The following is a 16,399-nucleotide window of genomic DNA, read 5'->3' on the forward strand; positions in this document are numbered from 1 at the left end:
ATGGAGCGGACCGAGCTGTTGCTGGCAGAGATGACCGAAGGGAGCAGCAGCACGGTACAGGCGGCGTCGGCGGCCTACACCGCCAAACTGATCGGGCGTGCAGAAAGCGAAGGTAAGTGTGGCACTCAGCGTGAAAGCGACCTTGCGAGGCGAGCAGGCGAGGAACGTACAAGGCCTGCGCAGGCCCCAAAGCACTCAAGCCCCAATTTGGTGCCCAAACCAACAAGAAGAAGAAGAAGAAAAACCTCCATTTGCCTCAGAACAGTGCATGCGGGGTGTGGGGTTATTTACATTCTATTGCACTCCACTCCCCCGCCCCCGCCCGTCAAACCTTTTCTTTGCTGGTCACCCGCTGCTGTCGCGTGCAGCACGTTGCGCGTCGCGCGCACGGTGAAAGTGAGATGTGATCGCTGCGCGATCTTGGATGCGATCGGGTCGGAGGCTCGGGACGGCTCGCACAATTATCATTATCAAACACGCGCCCGCGCTGCCCCCGGCCGTAACAAGCGAACGTGCAAATATGTGGTGCCCGGGGATGCTTGGGGGATGGTGGCGCCGAGCTATTATTCTACACCGCGACAGGGCACACCAGAGGCCGCTCCAAAAAGGCCAACCGATGGGCGCAATTGTGTGTTATTTTGCTCGCCTCGCAAAGAATGTCATTATTATCGCTTGGCGACGGTCCGGCCCGAGGTGCCCTTCTTCCCTTCGAGCTAAGACACGGGCCGCCGCGGTTCGCATTGTTGTGTGTTGTGGCTTCTTTTTTTTCCGTTTCTAGCCACGCTATGGTTTTGCGTTCTCCTACAAAACGATGTTCTGCATCGGGGGGATTGTAGCTGTGAAGATGCACAGCAAAAGGACAGAAGGAACCTTAATGTTGTTGGTTATTTCAAGCTCTTTCTTTAGTCGTCAAATATGAACTATTGTTATTGGACAGTGATGGATCTTTTGGACGTTTTTCCTGCAGTTTATTTTTTTCCCTTCAGAAAGAGTGGATGATTCGATTTGGGGAATGAAAAGATCACTAATATTATATTCAATTTTGCAGGGTTTACCAGTCCAATAAACAATACTGTCCACTTGTTCATAACAATAGTCGTTTTTAATAGACGTCACGCGGTGTAAGCTACTCTGTCCAATGTAATAACACAATTTTCGCCTTCGATTGCACAGCGGTCGGATTCGGCACGGTTTCTAGCGGTTGTTGCAGTATTAACTACATTAATATTACGATTTACTGAAATGTATGGTTTGCACTGCATGTTTTGTTTTGTCTTTTTTTTCTTCTCATGAATGTGGCATGGTAGTAGTATTTTCGGTAATTCATCACTTAAAAACGACCACTACCAGGACACTAGCCTCTTAGCTTTGGTCCTCTTGAGCTGCACATGATTTCGTCCCGATTTTGGGCACTGATCTTGTTACGGTCGATAATTACACTATAATTCTATCTTTTCTTGAAATTTACAAACTAATAATAATTGGAAAACGTTATACAAATGACGGAAATGTGTCTGGAAACACTGCACCAACAACATCTTAATCTCCAATGAATGCTGCGATGTAACTATTGAAGCTTGTTCATCTAACTGTCAAAATGTTCCCTTCAAAATTGGATAGAGTAGCTTACACCATCGGACGTGTGGCAGACAGCCGTGTCTATTCAAAACGACTATTGTTATAACCAAGTGAACAGTATTGTTTATTGGACTGGTAAACCCTGTATACTCATTTTAATAAATGCAAATTACAGATCTATCAAGCCTAATAAAACGTAGCTTAATAAACGTAATCAAGCTTAATAAAAGAACATAAACCGTAGCCAACAATTTCAAAAATCATTAAACAAACTACTCGTACCCATCAAATTAAGCTTTAATTGAGTTAAATTATCAAAAACGCCCAAAATCTTACTTTGTTCCATATAATTTGACGTATAAATCATTGATTTTCATTGCTTACCTGCTCTGTAAGACATATACCATCAAATTTTGCATGATTTGCGACAACTACTGCAAGAAAGTTCCATTTCTGACAGCGACTGCTAAGCTACAATTCGTTAGAAATTCGGAACTCCCTATCAATGTGTAAAAGCAAACTCCGAAAGTGTTGAAATGTCACCAAATATTAGTAACCAACGTATCACTTTTGTTTTTTAATCCCTCAACGATGTCAATGTAAGTGCATCTGCTACCTGGAGCGTTGCTATGTTTTCTATTAGTTTTATGTAATTTATCATGAATTCATAAACTCTTTCGAACGTTTTGTTGAGTTCAAGTTATTTTGAGTTTGGTCTTACGCTAGTTCATTGAATGTGGGAAGCATTATGCTGCACGGTAATACGATTTCTGCAAACATCCACTAGTGATTTAGCATTAGTTTGTAAGTTTGAAATGTAAATTCATGTGTTGCAATTTATTCCACAAAAAGTAAAATTTTGATCATTCCAATTGTTTAATTGTTTTAAAATTTGCGCTTGGATTTCAGTTCTTGAGACATTTTTTTTCTTTTTTGTTAACTACATTTACTAATAGATAACATAATTTTTTTTGTTTTGAATGTAGCCTATTGCAGTTTAAATTTCCCCAAACTTTGTTTCATTTTACGAATATGTTATTTTTTATTCCTATTGGAGTGGGAATGGAAGAAAAGCTAACATTGGTTTATGGATTTCTTTTCCTGTTGGTTTTTCGCACTATTGAATCTGTCGAATAAGCAACTGTTATTATTAGCACATGTTATTATTACTTCGCATCAAAGATAGAATTTGGGCACTGTTTACATGCTGGAAGGCTTTCCTTGTTTTGGAATGAATGTTGCAGTGAAGGGCATACTATTTTTTCTCCTTTAGATGTATATTGATCAGTAATGATTCGACTAAATTGCTTTTGAAATTACATACAGGAAAATTAGCATACCAATGGCATGTGATCAAACAATAAACCAGTAATGAATATTTTACAGTTTTGTTAATTTTCTGCGCCCAAATCTCATTACAAGCAGTAAACCAACGCTTTGCTTTGCCAACACGCCAACTGCGGTAAAACTTTACCACCAACCCGTCCCGTCCCTTTTTTATGGCTCAAAACTCATCGCCTGCAATGCAACTTCCCCTCAGCAAATGATCTCACAGTGCCAAACATTGCACGACACCTGACCAAACTTAGCGACAGCGCTTAGTACGTTCGGCGCGTTTTTTGTTTTTTTCGAAACGCGTTTAATCACCCAATCGATTGGCGCGTGTTGCGTTTGCCTTGTACACGTGATGGTTGCGTTTGCGAGCGAATTTAGCGTTCTGTGGCAGCAACCAGCCCAGCCTCCATCGGTGTGGATTTGGCTGGGTGGATTATAATTTTTGCTATAAACAAGCGTCCGACAGCAAAAAAAAGGGATTTTCCGTCACGAGACTGTTATTGAAAAAAAAATCATCCAAAAATCCCTCGCCACCATTCACTGCCTCGTTTACCTTTTGCAGGTTGTGTTGTTATAGATTTGCGTGTTTTATTGTATCACCTCTCTATCACCCCCTCCCTTGCAATCCCCGATGACAGTTGGAGGGATGGTGGATTTGCTGAATTTCACCACCGACCAGCGTTTGAGTCAGCTGTTTGAGTAGACACAAAAAGCACCCCATTGTTCCATCGCTCGGTGAACCACGCGAATGGAAGCGTAAACGTAAGTGCCACCCCCCTCCCCCCCCCGCTGCTTAGCGCATTTCGCCTCCTAAAAGTAGTGGCCCCGCCACCCACACCCACAAATCACTTGGATGGAACAATTCAGGCCTTTGTGACGGGGGTGGAGGGGGGGGGGGGAATGAGCACAAAACCAAGTTTGCAAATTTGACCGGTTTTTGCTGCCAAGAGTTTTCCAACGCACACTGCCGGGGTTGTACCGGTAGCGGGCGAGATTACCGAGCGCTGATAATAATGATGTGGCTGATGGCGATGCTCCCATGAGGGATGGGTGGCAGACGGCGGCAACGCAACCGATGCACGCGCGATCCAAAACCGTATCGCGCCGCGTAATGTACGTAATCGGTTGCAAACACAGCGAGATGAACTCCCCCTCCCACCGCCCTGCCGAGATGCCGCCGAGATTTTGCCTGATATCTCGACGCGCGTTTATTCAGCTGAGGGGAGCAGGGGAGGAGGGGGGGGGAGGGGGCGGGGGGCCTCCGGGAAAGTTTGTTCTAGTTTGCCGTGTTGTGGCTTCCGGAGTTTCGGTTGCTGCTGTTGCCAACCGGTGCGTCAGGGCCAATTTCGAACTTTCCACAACATAATATTCCCTTTTTTTGCTCGGGAAGTTAACAACCTTTTTTTTTTTTTTTGGAGGGATTAACGATGCAGAACTTTTGGTGTGCAGAAGCGACATACACACAAACGATTATCTGCAACAGAGGTCGCCAAACTGAGTTGCTTTTTTTTAATCGGAAAAAATCGAAAAAAGAATCGTTTTAATGGGAAAAAATTGGCACAAAATTACAACATTTGAATTCTTATTTTTCTTATCACCCAATAAGCAAACGTCAACAATGGCACTTCTAACGCTTTGAGGAGTGATTATGATCACCCTGGGAGGGGCCAAGCCCCTTTGTGGTTTACATGTTTGACCCCGAGAAAGTGTAATTGTACAGCATCAAACTCCAGAGTGATAAAATTAATGATTTTTAATACTTTCTTGTTGTTTCCTCGATTTACAGGGGTTTCCAGGGGTTCTGATAGCTGTGGGACACTTACTTGACTCTTTCTTATGGGAAGCGAACTTCATATGTTGATAATTGGACTCAATGGCACCCTTGTTGGACTGGCTGCTTGGACATTCCAGTTGGATTTGTTCTACAAGGGTGCTATCGAGTCCAATTCCCACTGCATTAGGTTCGTTTCACGCAAGTAAGAGTTAAGCCTGTAATGTTTCGTTCTGGATAATCAAATGGAGAAATTCAACAATCTTATGTTGTGGATGGATATTTTAACCCATTTCAACATTATATGCAATCAGATTGTTTTATGTTTTTTTTTTGCAAAATATCATCATAACAGATGCCTCTACTTTCAGAAGAAATGAGGATTTAAAATCAGTAATCCTCGGACTAATATAAATGACCGCCATGACCAGACGAGGCATTTTTTTTTTTTGCGAAGAAGTTCGGCATCATAAAATAAAAGAACTGAATACCTCTGATCTACTCTGAACAACAAAACAACAAACAGCAATACAGACAGGTGATCAAAAGCTGCGACCGATCCCGTACCGATGACCGGTGACAGTGGCATGAGTCGCATGAAGACGTTGTTTTAATAGGCAGGTTCAATTCTCGTGCGACCAGTTCGCGTAGCGTGCACTAGCATCTGCTGACTGTAATCCCCCCCCCTCCCCCCCGGCACTGCCCGTTCACTCTTGACTCTCAGCCCGCCTTGACGCTTCTTTGATCGTATCATCCCGCCCGCGTATCATTACCCAACAAGTTTAGTGATCGTAATAGTACAAACAGCAGGAAGCACGCACACGCCCTCCTCCCCACCCCTACGTTGACTTTCGGTGCCGGTCACGTGGTTCGGGAATGATCTCTCCGGTACATCACCAGCTTCACCGTGAGTTATCGCCCGATCGTTATCGAAACATCCAGAACCAGACAGAGAGAGAGAGAGAGAGAGAGAGTAAATGAGACAGCGAGAGACGCTCGATCATCAGTCGAACGATCTGCCGAAAACGCGAACAGACGAACGCTGGTCGTGGCGTCCCGCGCCACTCGGCATGACGAACGAACAATGGCACAGTTAGTAGCGCCTGAGATCCGGACGTCACATCCCGTGCGGCCGGCGCACATCCCGTAACCTATAAATCAACTAATCGAACTCACATGTTGTGCTACAAACCGTCGGCTTTCCCGCACGGCACTGGAAGGCATGTGGTGCCGTCACAGCACATCCGACAGACACGCGCGCGACGCGGCGATGCACTTGAGTGAGGTTCTTCTCGAACCCCGAATCGGGACCCGCTCCAGAACGTTCCAAAAATTTGACATTCAAAAGAAAACAACCACTTCATAGCGCGAACTTTGGACGCCCGTTCGTCGTCTGCTGAGCGGGAATTAAGATAGTTGTTTTTCTTCTCTGTATTTTTTTTTATGTTCCTGCTGCTTGCGGGATAATGCGGCCAATTGGAGAGGGAGGGGGCAGGGCCTTAACACGATGATTGGATTGGCTGGATGGTGAAATACGGCACCACCGGGTTCAGACCATGTCAGATCAGATTAACCCGGCAGCGGGAGATCGGAATGTTCAGATGCACTCGTTGATCATTAGCGCGAACCGTAGCCCCGATGGAGCATCGTTAACACACACCAGATGGCGAACAGTTCCTAGTTTAGGAATGCCGAACAATGTTCCGGCATCGATAGCCGATCGATAGCTGCTCGATTGTGCTCGAATCTACCTGCCATGCTCGCAATCTAATGAAGTTGTCCGACGTAAACCTTGAACCCAAACCTGGTGACATGCGCGCCGACGCGCTCCAAACCTGACCAGCTTCAAGGATGCTTCGTGCTTCCTTAGGATGATAAATTCGAGCAACCACCAATTGCAGGCCCGATGAATCAAAACAAACTACTGCGCCTGACTCGGGTCACTGACTCGCTGGTGAGTGTTCCACCTGCTTCCATCGAGCTGTATCGGGCTTGATTGAAACATATATTCGTATCGGACCGGACCTGTCATGCGGTGTCCTTCAGCTGTTACAGAGAGATGTGAGAGAGCGCAAAAAAACAGAGGGCGAGATACAGAAGGCATCTGAAAGTGGCTCCGGTTGTTTGTTTAAAGTAATAAGTACACACTTAATGCGTCGCAGAAGCTGTGGGGAAGAAGAAGAAAAAAAAACAACAGAAAAACATACATGACACTGGGTGCGCTCACTGGAAAGATCAGATCCGGCGCATTTGCGCATACATATTCTGCCCGTACAGCATTGCCTCCGGGTGTTTCGTCCAAGGATTGCCATCAATCATCAGACGGGCAGAATGGGTGGTCTTTCCCTGTCTCTCCCTTCCTACTCATTTGCAAAAGCCAACCATTTTTTTGCAAAGAGATTAATTTCAGTGCAGCACACACTTGTCGCACTCGCTCCCACTGGCCAACTTGTAAGGATTCTGCTGCTGCGCGCGCGCGCCTCCAAATTGCAAATGTAAGTCGACGCAAATCTCAAATGTCGTCCCGCTTGACATTGCGATACCACCGGTACCGCGGGTTTGGCTTCTGTCTTAGAGATGGGGTGAATGTTTTGGGTGCAACGGTAAATGAGCTAAAAAAAAAAGTTACCGCAAAAAGTACGGAAAGTATGCGCAGCTTGGAGCATGGTACTGGGATTTTGGGGGACTTTGTTTGGATACTGAGGCGCGTCACGAGGCAATGGGGATGGTTGTTCACAGAATTCCGTGAAATTTAAGCGCTGAGCACCAGAATCCCACCGGGAGATTATCGTGGACTACAGCTCAGAGTTATTTTTGAAGTTATTCAAGATCTTGGAGATGTTCCTAAGGAAACATGACTCGTAATAAAATTGAGCTTTCTATGGATCAGATAAGAGTACCTGTACTATCAGAGCATGGATCTACCTTAGATACTATCAGAATTTTGAGCCAGCGATGGCTAGATGCTAATGAGCTGTTATTCCAAGAACAACGAAATAGTATTAAGCCGCAATCAAGTATTAAGTGGTTTCTTCAGATGTTGAGACTCGCATCTACGTTGTTGATGTTGTGGTACAACACAATATTGATGTTGGTTTATTCTCCGATTGAAGTTTTTGAAGATTATGTACGCTCTATACCAGCGAAGAGAGACATCCGATAAAACAGTGGATCGATTTTTTTTTTAGTTTAAAACTGTAAACATTCACATCTGAGGCATATGGTATACTTTTCCTGTTGGAATGCAATGGATTTGGATTTTAGTAATCAAGAGGATCCTATAAGAGGGGAAATTTGATTAGGAAGATGACTTCAGCAATCCGCCAACTAAAATAGGGCCATAAGATTTTTCAAGCCAGAAACTTTATGAGAGAAAATTCTCCAAAATATTCTTCAGGGTCGTTGAGGTCACTCTAATAGAGGTTACACTACAGAGACATGAAACCGGTCATGGTGCTAGAATCAATTTAATTTCTCAATAAGTAACTCATCAAAAGTTGCAACTAAAATGATAGTGATGATGGCCTTTACGTTGTGCCACAGTAATGGTCAAATTTAACTATTTAGATAAATCGTTTTTTTTTTGTTAACCAGCTCCTACCCTACCTAAACTGTAGCGCCCATCTCCACTTCGGACCGGTGCAACCTACCGTACGCATGCATTGCGAAACACACACGCGCACTGGGGGAGCCGGTGGGGGGGGGGGGGGAGTTGGTGAAGAGGTTTAATCTTAACCAAAGACAGCTGCTGACGAGAGCCAAATTGGGGAAGGGAGATTGGAATAGGGGAGCTCAAAACTCAGCTCAACCAATTCCGTAGACAGCCGAAGGTCTCACCCGCTTAATGCACTTGCACTTGCTGTGTGTACTTCATCTTCACGCACGGTGACAGGGTGTCTGTCTGCTTGTTTGATTGGAGTTTTTGCCTTCTTCTTCTTCTTCTTCTTCTTCTTCTTCTTCATCTCTCATGCACTGCCACTCTCGCATGTGTGTGTGTATGTGTGGTTTTGAGATCAATTTCCGCTACCGAATCAGGCGACTGACTGGGGAGAGCGGCTGTTGCGTGGGCTAACTCGTTCAATCAGAACAGGTTACACATCGCGGGTCTCGCACGGCGACGGTAGATGGGATGATGATGGGCATGGTTATGGAGCAGCGGTCCAACAGCTTGTTAACCGCTTGGGTGCGTGTTTGTGGCACTCCAAAATCACTTTAGTGTTTAGACATTCAGGAGCCATACTCGTATCTAGGCACGAACCTGACCTGTTTCCCCGAGTGCTTCATCCGTCCAGCGAAGAAAGCGGGAAAATCCCCCCTCAACACCCCCAGCCAACTCCCTAAAACATCAGATCTCCAATTCCTGCTTTTGGTGGCAATGTTGCGAAATTCCAGCTTCCTTTTGCGCGTCGTTGCTGTCACGGCCGACGACCCGCTCGGAGGTTCGAGAACGCCTGCTCCGCACTACCTTCCGGCCAGACTGCTTGTCGCCCTTGTCGAAAGTGAAGAAGAAGAAGAAAAAAAACAAACGGCACTTGCCGTCTTTGCCACGCTCCTACTGGCACCCCGCGCCGCGAGTTAGAGTGGTTGCCCGCGTCTTGGATAATGTACGCCGCGGACGACGGCGGCGCGTGTTAGGCGCCACACGCTAATGCCACCGCTTACGGCACGCCTCGACCGTGGCGAGTTTTAATCGCGCGATCGCAGCTGATTGACATAATCGTCCCCATTAGGGTGGGTAGATGCGAGTTGAACGGCATGGCAGAGGTTGCGGCGCCAATTGGGGGATACTCAGACGTTGAGGGATATTGAGACCTAGCGAGGTAAGCAAAAAAAAAAAACGGAAGCATCTAATTGCGGGGCGTTCTCTTCCCTCTTGCTCGGTTTGCAGTGCCGATGGTGTCGATGGATGGTGAGGCCCACCCGAACATGACGCTGGCCGCCGTCGGGCTCGGTGCACTGGTCGCACTCATCATACTGCTCACGCTGATCGCCTTCATAACGCGCCGCGAGCGAAGGTAAGTCTCCTCCATCGAGAGTAACGCGTCGATTGTTGCGCCTTGTCTCAAGCTAACGTTCCTCTCCATCCGTTCCGCTGCAGTGCGCAAAGCAAGGACCCTGGCGGGCAAGGACCCGGAACGCCCGCACCGGTCCCGACCGGCGGAACCCGACCCAAGCGACCCGACACGACACCGAGCCTGGCTGCTGCAAGGTGTCCCCCGGTGGGACCTGGTCCCGCGCCACGCTGCGTGACGTTTGCGAACGATTTCGAGCTGGCAGACGTAGTGGTAACGCGAATGTGAATGCAAGGAACGGGAAGCCTTCTCGACGAACGCACTGTTGTTGCTTTTGTTGCTGTTGTTTTTATTGTGTATAGAGACTGCTTTGTAACACGCTACAGAGCTGCTAGGTGGTAAGGGAATGCGTGCGGGGGAAAGCAACGGATGCAACCTACTAGGGCGTAGCTTTAAGTGTGTGTTGCGTGCGGAGATGTAACGAGTGCACTTGGGTGTTTAGAATTAGTGGACTGGGCCGCGCTGAAGTGGTTCGGCATTGGTAGATTCGGTGGCTTTCTGGCGCTTCCTTCGTGTGTGTGTGTGTGTGTGTGTGTGTGTGTGGTAGCTTCGCAAGTTCTAAGTTACAAGAGTTCTTCAATGATCTTCGACTATTGGCGGCACACTTTCTGCCCTCTTTCCGACTCCCGTTTTTTTGCAATGACAGCGCCATCTACGAATGTCACGATGCTGTCATTCCAGAAATGGTGCGACGTGATACTTTTGGTGCGATAATGATGATCTTGTTGAATCTTCAGGGTCGTGGAAACTGGATACAGATGAACATTGACACTCCAATACGGGTGACACCTTACTCCACATCAACATCCCACAAGAGGCAGCAAGATCTTCCATCGTCGTCATCAAACGTATCAACTCACACTCTATCAGCAAAAGGTGCAGAAAGTGTGCCTCAACCGTCGGAACTCGGACGCCCGCAACTCCTGTAAACCACTGCTGGCACTGGGCCAGCTGCAGGGGCGGTGGCACATCACACCACATCCTTATGCAACGAACGCCCGTCAAATGCGTCCCAGCACCATCGCCAGCAGGGCCATGCGCACATACATTCCATACTCGGCCTGGCGGAAGTAGGCCGCCCGCGGATCGCTGTCAATCTCCACGCTGATCTCGAAGACGCGCGGCAACGGGTGCATCACGATCATGCGCCGCTTCGCGAGCGTCATTATCTGGGGCGTTAGGATCAGCTGTCCGCAGCACTGCAAGAAAGCCAAACAGCGGGGTTTTAGGCAGACTAGGAAATATACCATTAGGGAGAGAGAAACGGCTCACCTTCTCGTACTCCTGCTCGCTCTCGAACCGCTCGCGCTGGATGCGCGTCATGTACAGCACGTCCGTGTCGGCGATCGCGGACTCGAGCGTGTCGAACTGGCGCTGCGAGATGCCCTTCCGGTCGACGTACTCGCGGATGTGGGCCGGCATCTCCAGCCCGGGCGGGCAGACGTACCGCACGTTGACGTTGTACATCGTGAGCAGCCGGGCGAGCGAGTGAACCGTCCGGCCGTGCTTCAGGTCGCCCGCCATCGTGATCGTCAGCCCGTTCACCGTGCCGATCTCCTCGCGTATCGTGAAGATGTCCAGCAGGGCCTGGGTCGGATGCTCGCCGACGCCGTCGCCCGCGTTAATCAGCGGCTTGCGGCAGTGCTGGGCAGCGCGCTGGAAATAAAAGTACCACACAGTACGAAACAAAACAAAAAAAAAACGAACAGCAATTGTTATTGATTCTCGCATCGCGGCGCTTTGGCGCTCTGTTGAACGGTTCTAGTGGTGGGAGTGTTCCCAATCGAATTAATTCAGAATAAATAAGAAAGGTAAGATCTGAGTTAAATCACTCATCACTCAGTAACTCTCAAACGAGTCAGCCAAAAATGTCGATTCACCAACACTGAGTTACTAGTTGAAGCGAAGAGTTGAATCACAAATCATTTCAAAATCAGCTTCAGTTGAAATTAAACCACTGATTGGGATCTAAGGAAGGGATTTTTTAACTAAAAAAAAGTAATTCATCACAAATGAGCTACGATTCGGTAATAAGGGATAAATTATTAATCGAGTTTTAACTTTCAACAGAGTGAATCGACTCACGAGTTACACAATTCACAAGCAGTGAGTTGCTAATCCCACTCTTTGAGCTTGAACACTGGAAAGACCTTAAACCGAACGATTGAGTAAATATAAATGAATTGCTAAACGGAACGGATTGAGTTAACTCCTTTCTTGTAGATTCGAATTGTGAAAGAAATGTTCAAATCACGAATTTCTTAATTACACTGTGAGCGCACAAGTTTAACTAACGAACGATTTATCTCACTACGCAATAGCTAACTCACTCATAGGAGCGGATCGAGTTGATTCCTCGGGTAAATTTAAATCACGAAAGAAATGTTTTTTTTTTTCATTTTTTAAACGAATTTTATCACTCACTGTGAGTGAGTTGTTTCAAGCATCGAGGCTTAACATTCAAAAAAGTGTATTATTTCAAGATTTATACAAATCACCTTGATTGAGTGGCACATCACATTCTTCGAGTTTTAACTCTACAAAGAGTTAAATTCATTTTGATTCAAATAACGAAAGAGAAGTTCTAATCGCGACTTTCATGGTTTGTGGTGAATGAGTTGCTTTATGCATCGATATTTAACTCTCAAACGTTTGATTTGAAATCACTCATCGACAAATAACTCTGGTGAACTATGTGATTGAATTCCTGTTCGGGATAATCTCTCAAAAGAGTTACGCAACAACAGTACACTTCAATTCATTATATTCACTCTCGAAAGTATTGCTCACGGTTCAGGTTCCTAACTCACTTGCGTGTAAGTTGCCCATCACCACAATCGGATGAATCGTAAACGAATCAGCTAAATTGTTCGCGACACTCTGCACACAACTACAGCCCACAGCGAAGACTTGGTACGTACCGTGACCGCACCGGGCAGTGGATGGCGCAGCACAACGACGTCCGCGTACCCCGCCATCACCTGGATGCTGTCCTCGAGCGTTTCGCCCTTGACCGCGGACGAGGACGTCTCGTCCACGTGGACGACGCGGCCGCCGAGGCGCTGCATCGCCGCCGCAAAGCTACAGCTCGTGCGCGTGCTGGCCTCGTAAAAGATGGACGCCATCACCTTGCCGCGCAGCAGATCGTCCAGCGCCCGCTCCTTCGCCACCCGGCCCTTCATCGTCTGCGCCAGGTGGAAGATCTCGTTCAGGTGCTCCTTGGTGAACATGTCGACCGTGAGCACGTGCCGGCCGACCAGCTGCCGGTCGCGCACCAGGCCCGCGGTGTGGATGCCGAGCGGCTCGAGCGGCCTGCCGGAGCCGCCGGCCACCGACTGGTTGCCGGTCGAGTCGCAGCGCACCCGGGCGGGCAGCGGCGAGACCGGCCGCAGCGCCGACTGCTCGCCGGCAAAGTGTACGCCGAGCTGCTTCACGTGCGCATTGGTGCCGTCGGGCGAGAGCAGCTGGTAGAACGCTTCGTTCGTCTGCAGGTCCGGCTCGAGGTCGGCCGGGCGCAGCCCGCCCACCCCGGACCCGGACCCGGCGGAGTGGTTCAGCGCGTCGATGCGCTCGATCGAGCCGGCGCCGAGCAGCGGCGGCTTGCCACCGTGCCACTCGCGCACGTTCTGCCCGTAGCCCGGGCCGACCAGCACCAGCCCGTCGACGTAGGCCGTCTCGCCGCGCAGCACCACGCGATGGACGCAGCCCTTCACCCGCCGGCCCGAGAACGGCGTCCAGTGGGCCTTGGAGTGCTGCGGCCGGTCCGGGATGATCCACTCCTCGCTCAGATCGATCTCGACGTACGTGTTCGGCTGCTCGGGCAGGTTGAAGATGCGGCGCGGGTTGTGGTGGAACTTGCTCACCAGCTCGTCCATCGTCAGCCGGCCGTCGGTGACGGCCGTCAGCAGCAGGGGCAGGATCGTCTCCAGCCCGGGGAAGCCGGGCGGCGGATTGTCCGACTCCTTCTCTTCGCGCGCGTGCGGCGCGTGGTCCGTCGCAAACACGTCCACCACGTCCAGATTGTCCCAGAGCGCCTGCTGGTCCTCGGGGCTGCACAGCACCGGCCGCACCTCGCCGCGGCCCGCCCCGATCCGGTCGAGATCGGCGGTGGACAGGAAGAGATGGTGCGGGCACACCTCGCACGTCACCTTCAGGCCGCGCTCCTTCGCCGCCTTGATCAGCAGTATCTCCTCCTTGCGCGCCACGTGGCACACGTGGATCGGCCGATCGGTCAGCGAGGCGAGCAGCAGCACGGCCGCCATCGTTTCGCGCTCCGCGTGCACACACAGCGGCGCCCGCTTCGGCCAGCTGGCCAGGTGCGCCTGCCACACGGACAGCCCGTTCAGCCGCAGCGTGGTGAACGTTTCGTTCAGGTAGAGCTTGAGCCCGGCGGCCTGCGCCGCCAGCTCGTGCACCGTGCCGTAGTTGGTGGAGGACGCACCGACGTACAGGGCGTAGTCGCACCGGGCCCCCTTCTGGGCCAGCTCGGACGCCTGCTGGAACGCGGCCCGGTCGACGATGGCCGGCTGCGTGTTCGGCATGGCCAGCACCATCGTGATGCCGCCGGCCAGCGCCGCCGCCGTCCCGGTCGCGAACGTTTCCTTGTGCGGGGCGCCCGGCTCGCGCAGATGCACGTGCACGTCGATGAAGCCGGGCAGCTTCACCATCAGCCGCGAGGACATGCAGTCGATGTGCGTCTTCATGGCCGGCACGCCCCCGATGCGCTGCATGGCGGCGACGAGCAGCTTCGCGCACTTCACGTCCGTCACGAGCGGGATCGAGTAGTCGACGGCCAGGCGGCGGGTGCGGTAGCCGTGCGTCATGAAGCAGGAGACGCGCCGGGCGCCGCCCCCACTCATCGGCGGGTTGATCACCAGGTCGAACTGCTTGTTGGCGAGATATTCCGCCAGATGGCGCAGCTCACTGCCCGCGCCCCCGTTGCCACCCCCGTCACCTTCCGACGCGGCGAGCGAATCGAACGTCCACTGTACGCTCTCGACCTGCGGAGTAGAGAAGTAAACGGAGAGCGAGTGTGAGAGAGATAGAAAAGAAAAGAGAGAGAGATGAAGCGACAAAGAGAGAGAGAGAGAGAGAGAGAGAGAGACAGAGATAGAGAGGTATAGGAAGATATGCAGAGAGATAGAGAGAGAAAATAGAGAAACAGAATGAGAGATGGAGAGGGTGAAAAATAAAAAAAGGGGTGAGGGAGAGAGAGAGAGGGGTGAGAGAGAGAGAGAGAGGAAGGGAAGAATATTGATAAAGAGAAAGATAAATATATAGCGAGAGAGGCAGAGAGAGATAGCAAGCGAGAGAGAGAGAGAGAGAGAAAGAGAGAGAGAGAGAAAGAGAGAGAGAAAGAGAGAAAGAGAGGTAGAGAGAGATAAAATGAGAGAGAGACATATAGAAAGTGTTGGAGATGGCGGGAAAGAAAGAGACAGAGATAAAAAGAGACATATAGAGAGAGGAATAGAAGAAGCAAAGAAAGGGATAAAGAAATAAAGAGAGACCGAGAGAGATGATAGAATGATATAAAGAAAAGGAAAATAGAGGAAGAAAGAGAGAAAGAGAGAATAAGAGGTGAAGGGAATGAAAAAGAAAAAAAGAGAGAGGGGGAAAGAGAAAGAGAGAGAGAGAAGTAGATAAAGATACAGAGATATATAGAGAGTGTTGGAGATGTGGAAAGAGAGAGAAAGAAAGAGAGACAAGAAAAGAGAGTAGAGAGAGAGAGAGAGAATTAATAAAATGAGGTAATGTATCGTGATGACGTGCGCTGGATAAGCGCTGCGGCAGCGCCTCGTCATTAAAGCGTTGCGTTCTACAAGCCGGAAGCTTTTCCATTGCATTCGCATAAAATTTGCTAATTTTGAAGTGAAATAATAGCCAATTAGGACCAACGCTACCCTAGATGAATCGCACAACTAAACTTCTTCCAAATTTTGTGGAGTCATGTCTATCAGCTGTGCTACCACGAAGGAAATGATGATGATGATGACGACAGTACAGATCATAGTCCCACCCTTTCTTCTGCATACAAACGAAAAGCACGAAACTACCTCGATGGTATTGTTTAACGTCTATCAGCTCAAGGGCAAATCGGTTATTCGAAACACTACAACTAACGCTCCCGTTCGTCTGAAGATCTGGAGCACCATATGCTTGACATCCCGCGGATGGTTGAAGTCCATTAAGCGCATCGCATCGATGCCACACTCTTTGCAGTCTTTTTGTTTTTTTTATGTTTTGAAATATTTATAAACATCACAAACCATCATCACTCATATGGTGAAGAAGAACAGATCAAACTTCAGGGGAAAACTCTCGCAGTAAACACACCGCACAAGGGCAAACAGGGCATGGAGGCAATTAAAAATGAAAGCGATTTAAAAGGGAACAAGAAACATCGTGATAAATAAACAAATCATTGTAACCATCCAACGAACATATGTTTCCTTGAACAGTCCGTACCATTCCACAGTTTTACATGCTCATTTCTTCGTAAAATTGAATACAATACTTCCGTAAAGAACAGTGCTTTGCTAAACAAACGTACCTCTTAAAGATTTTTCCAAAGCTTCATTTCAATATAGTAAATAAAAAATCTGTGATGAAGTGTGCCCTCTCCAACTCCCACGAGATACTGTAA

The 16,399-nt window shown here is 48.9% G+C and overlaps 2 protein-coding genes across 5 annotated transcripts in view; one reads left to right on the top strand and one right to left on the bottom strand.

Moving 5' to 3' along the window:
- LOC120950047 (uncharacterized) lies at positions 1-10,392 on the top strand. The gene is made up of 3 exons (XM_040367790.2): positions 1-112; positions 9,573-9,699; positions 9,783-10,392. Exons 1-3 carry the CDS (start codon positions 1-3, stop codon positions 9,982-9,984), a joined length of 441 nt encoding a protein of 146 aa, XP_040223724.2. The 3' UTR covers positions 9,985-10,392.
- The window catches only part of LOC120949972 (CAD protein), a 26,626-nt gene continuing 20,248 nt past the window's right edge, over positions 10,022-16,399 (bottom strand). For all 4 annotated transcript variants that reach the window (XM_049608091.1, XM_049608093.1, XM_049608092.1 and 1 more), the window contains exons 5-7: positions 12,678-14,756; positions 11,029-11,412; positions 10,022-10,955 (exon numbers count right to left, since the gene is read on the bottom strand). In XM_049608091.1, the coding sequence (XP_049464048.1) occupies positions 10,758-10,955; positions 11,029-11,412; positions 12,678-14,756 (2,661 nt within the window). In that variant the 3' untranslated portion in view covers positions 10,022-10,757. The remainder of the gene's footprint in view (positions 10,956-11,028; positions 11,413-12,677; positions 14,757-16,399) is intronic.

This window comes from Anopheles coluzzii, chromosome X (genome assembly GCF_943734685.1).
Source record: "Anopheles coluzzii chromosome X, AcolN3, whole genome shotgun sequence".
Taxonomy (NCBI): Eukaryota; Metazoa; Arthropoda; class Insecta; order Diptera; family Culicidae; genus Anopheles; species Anopheles coluzzii.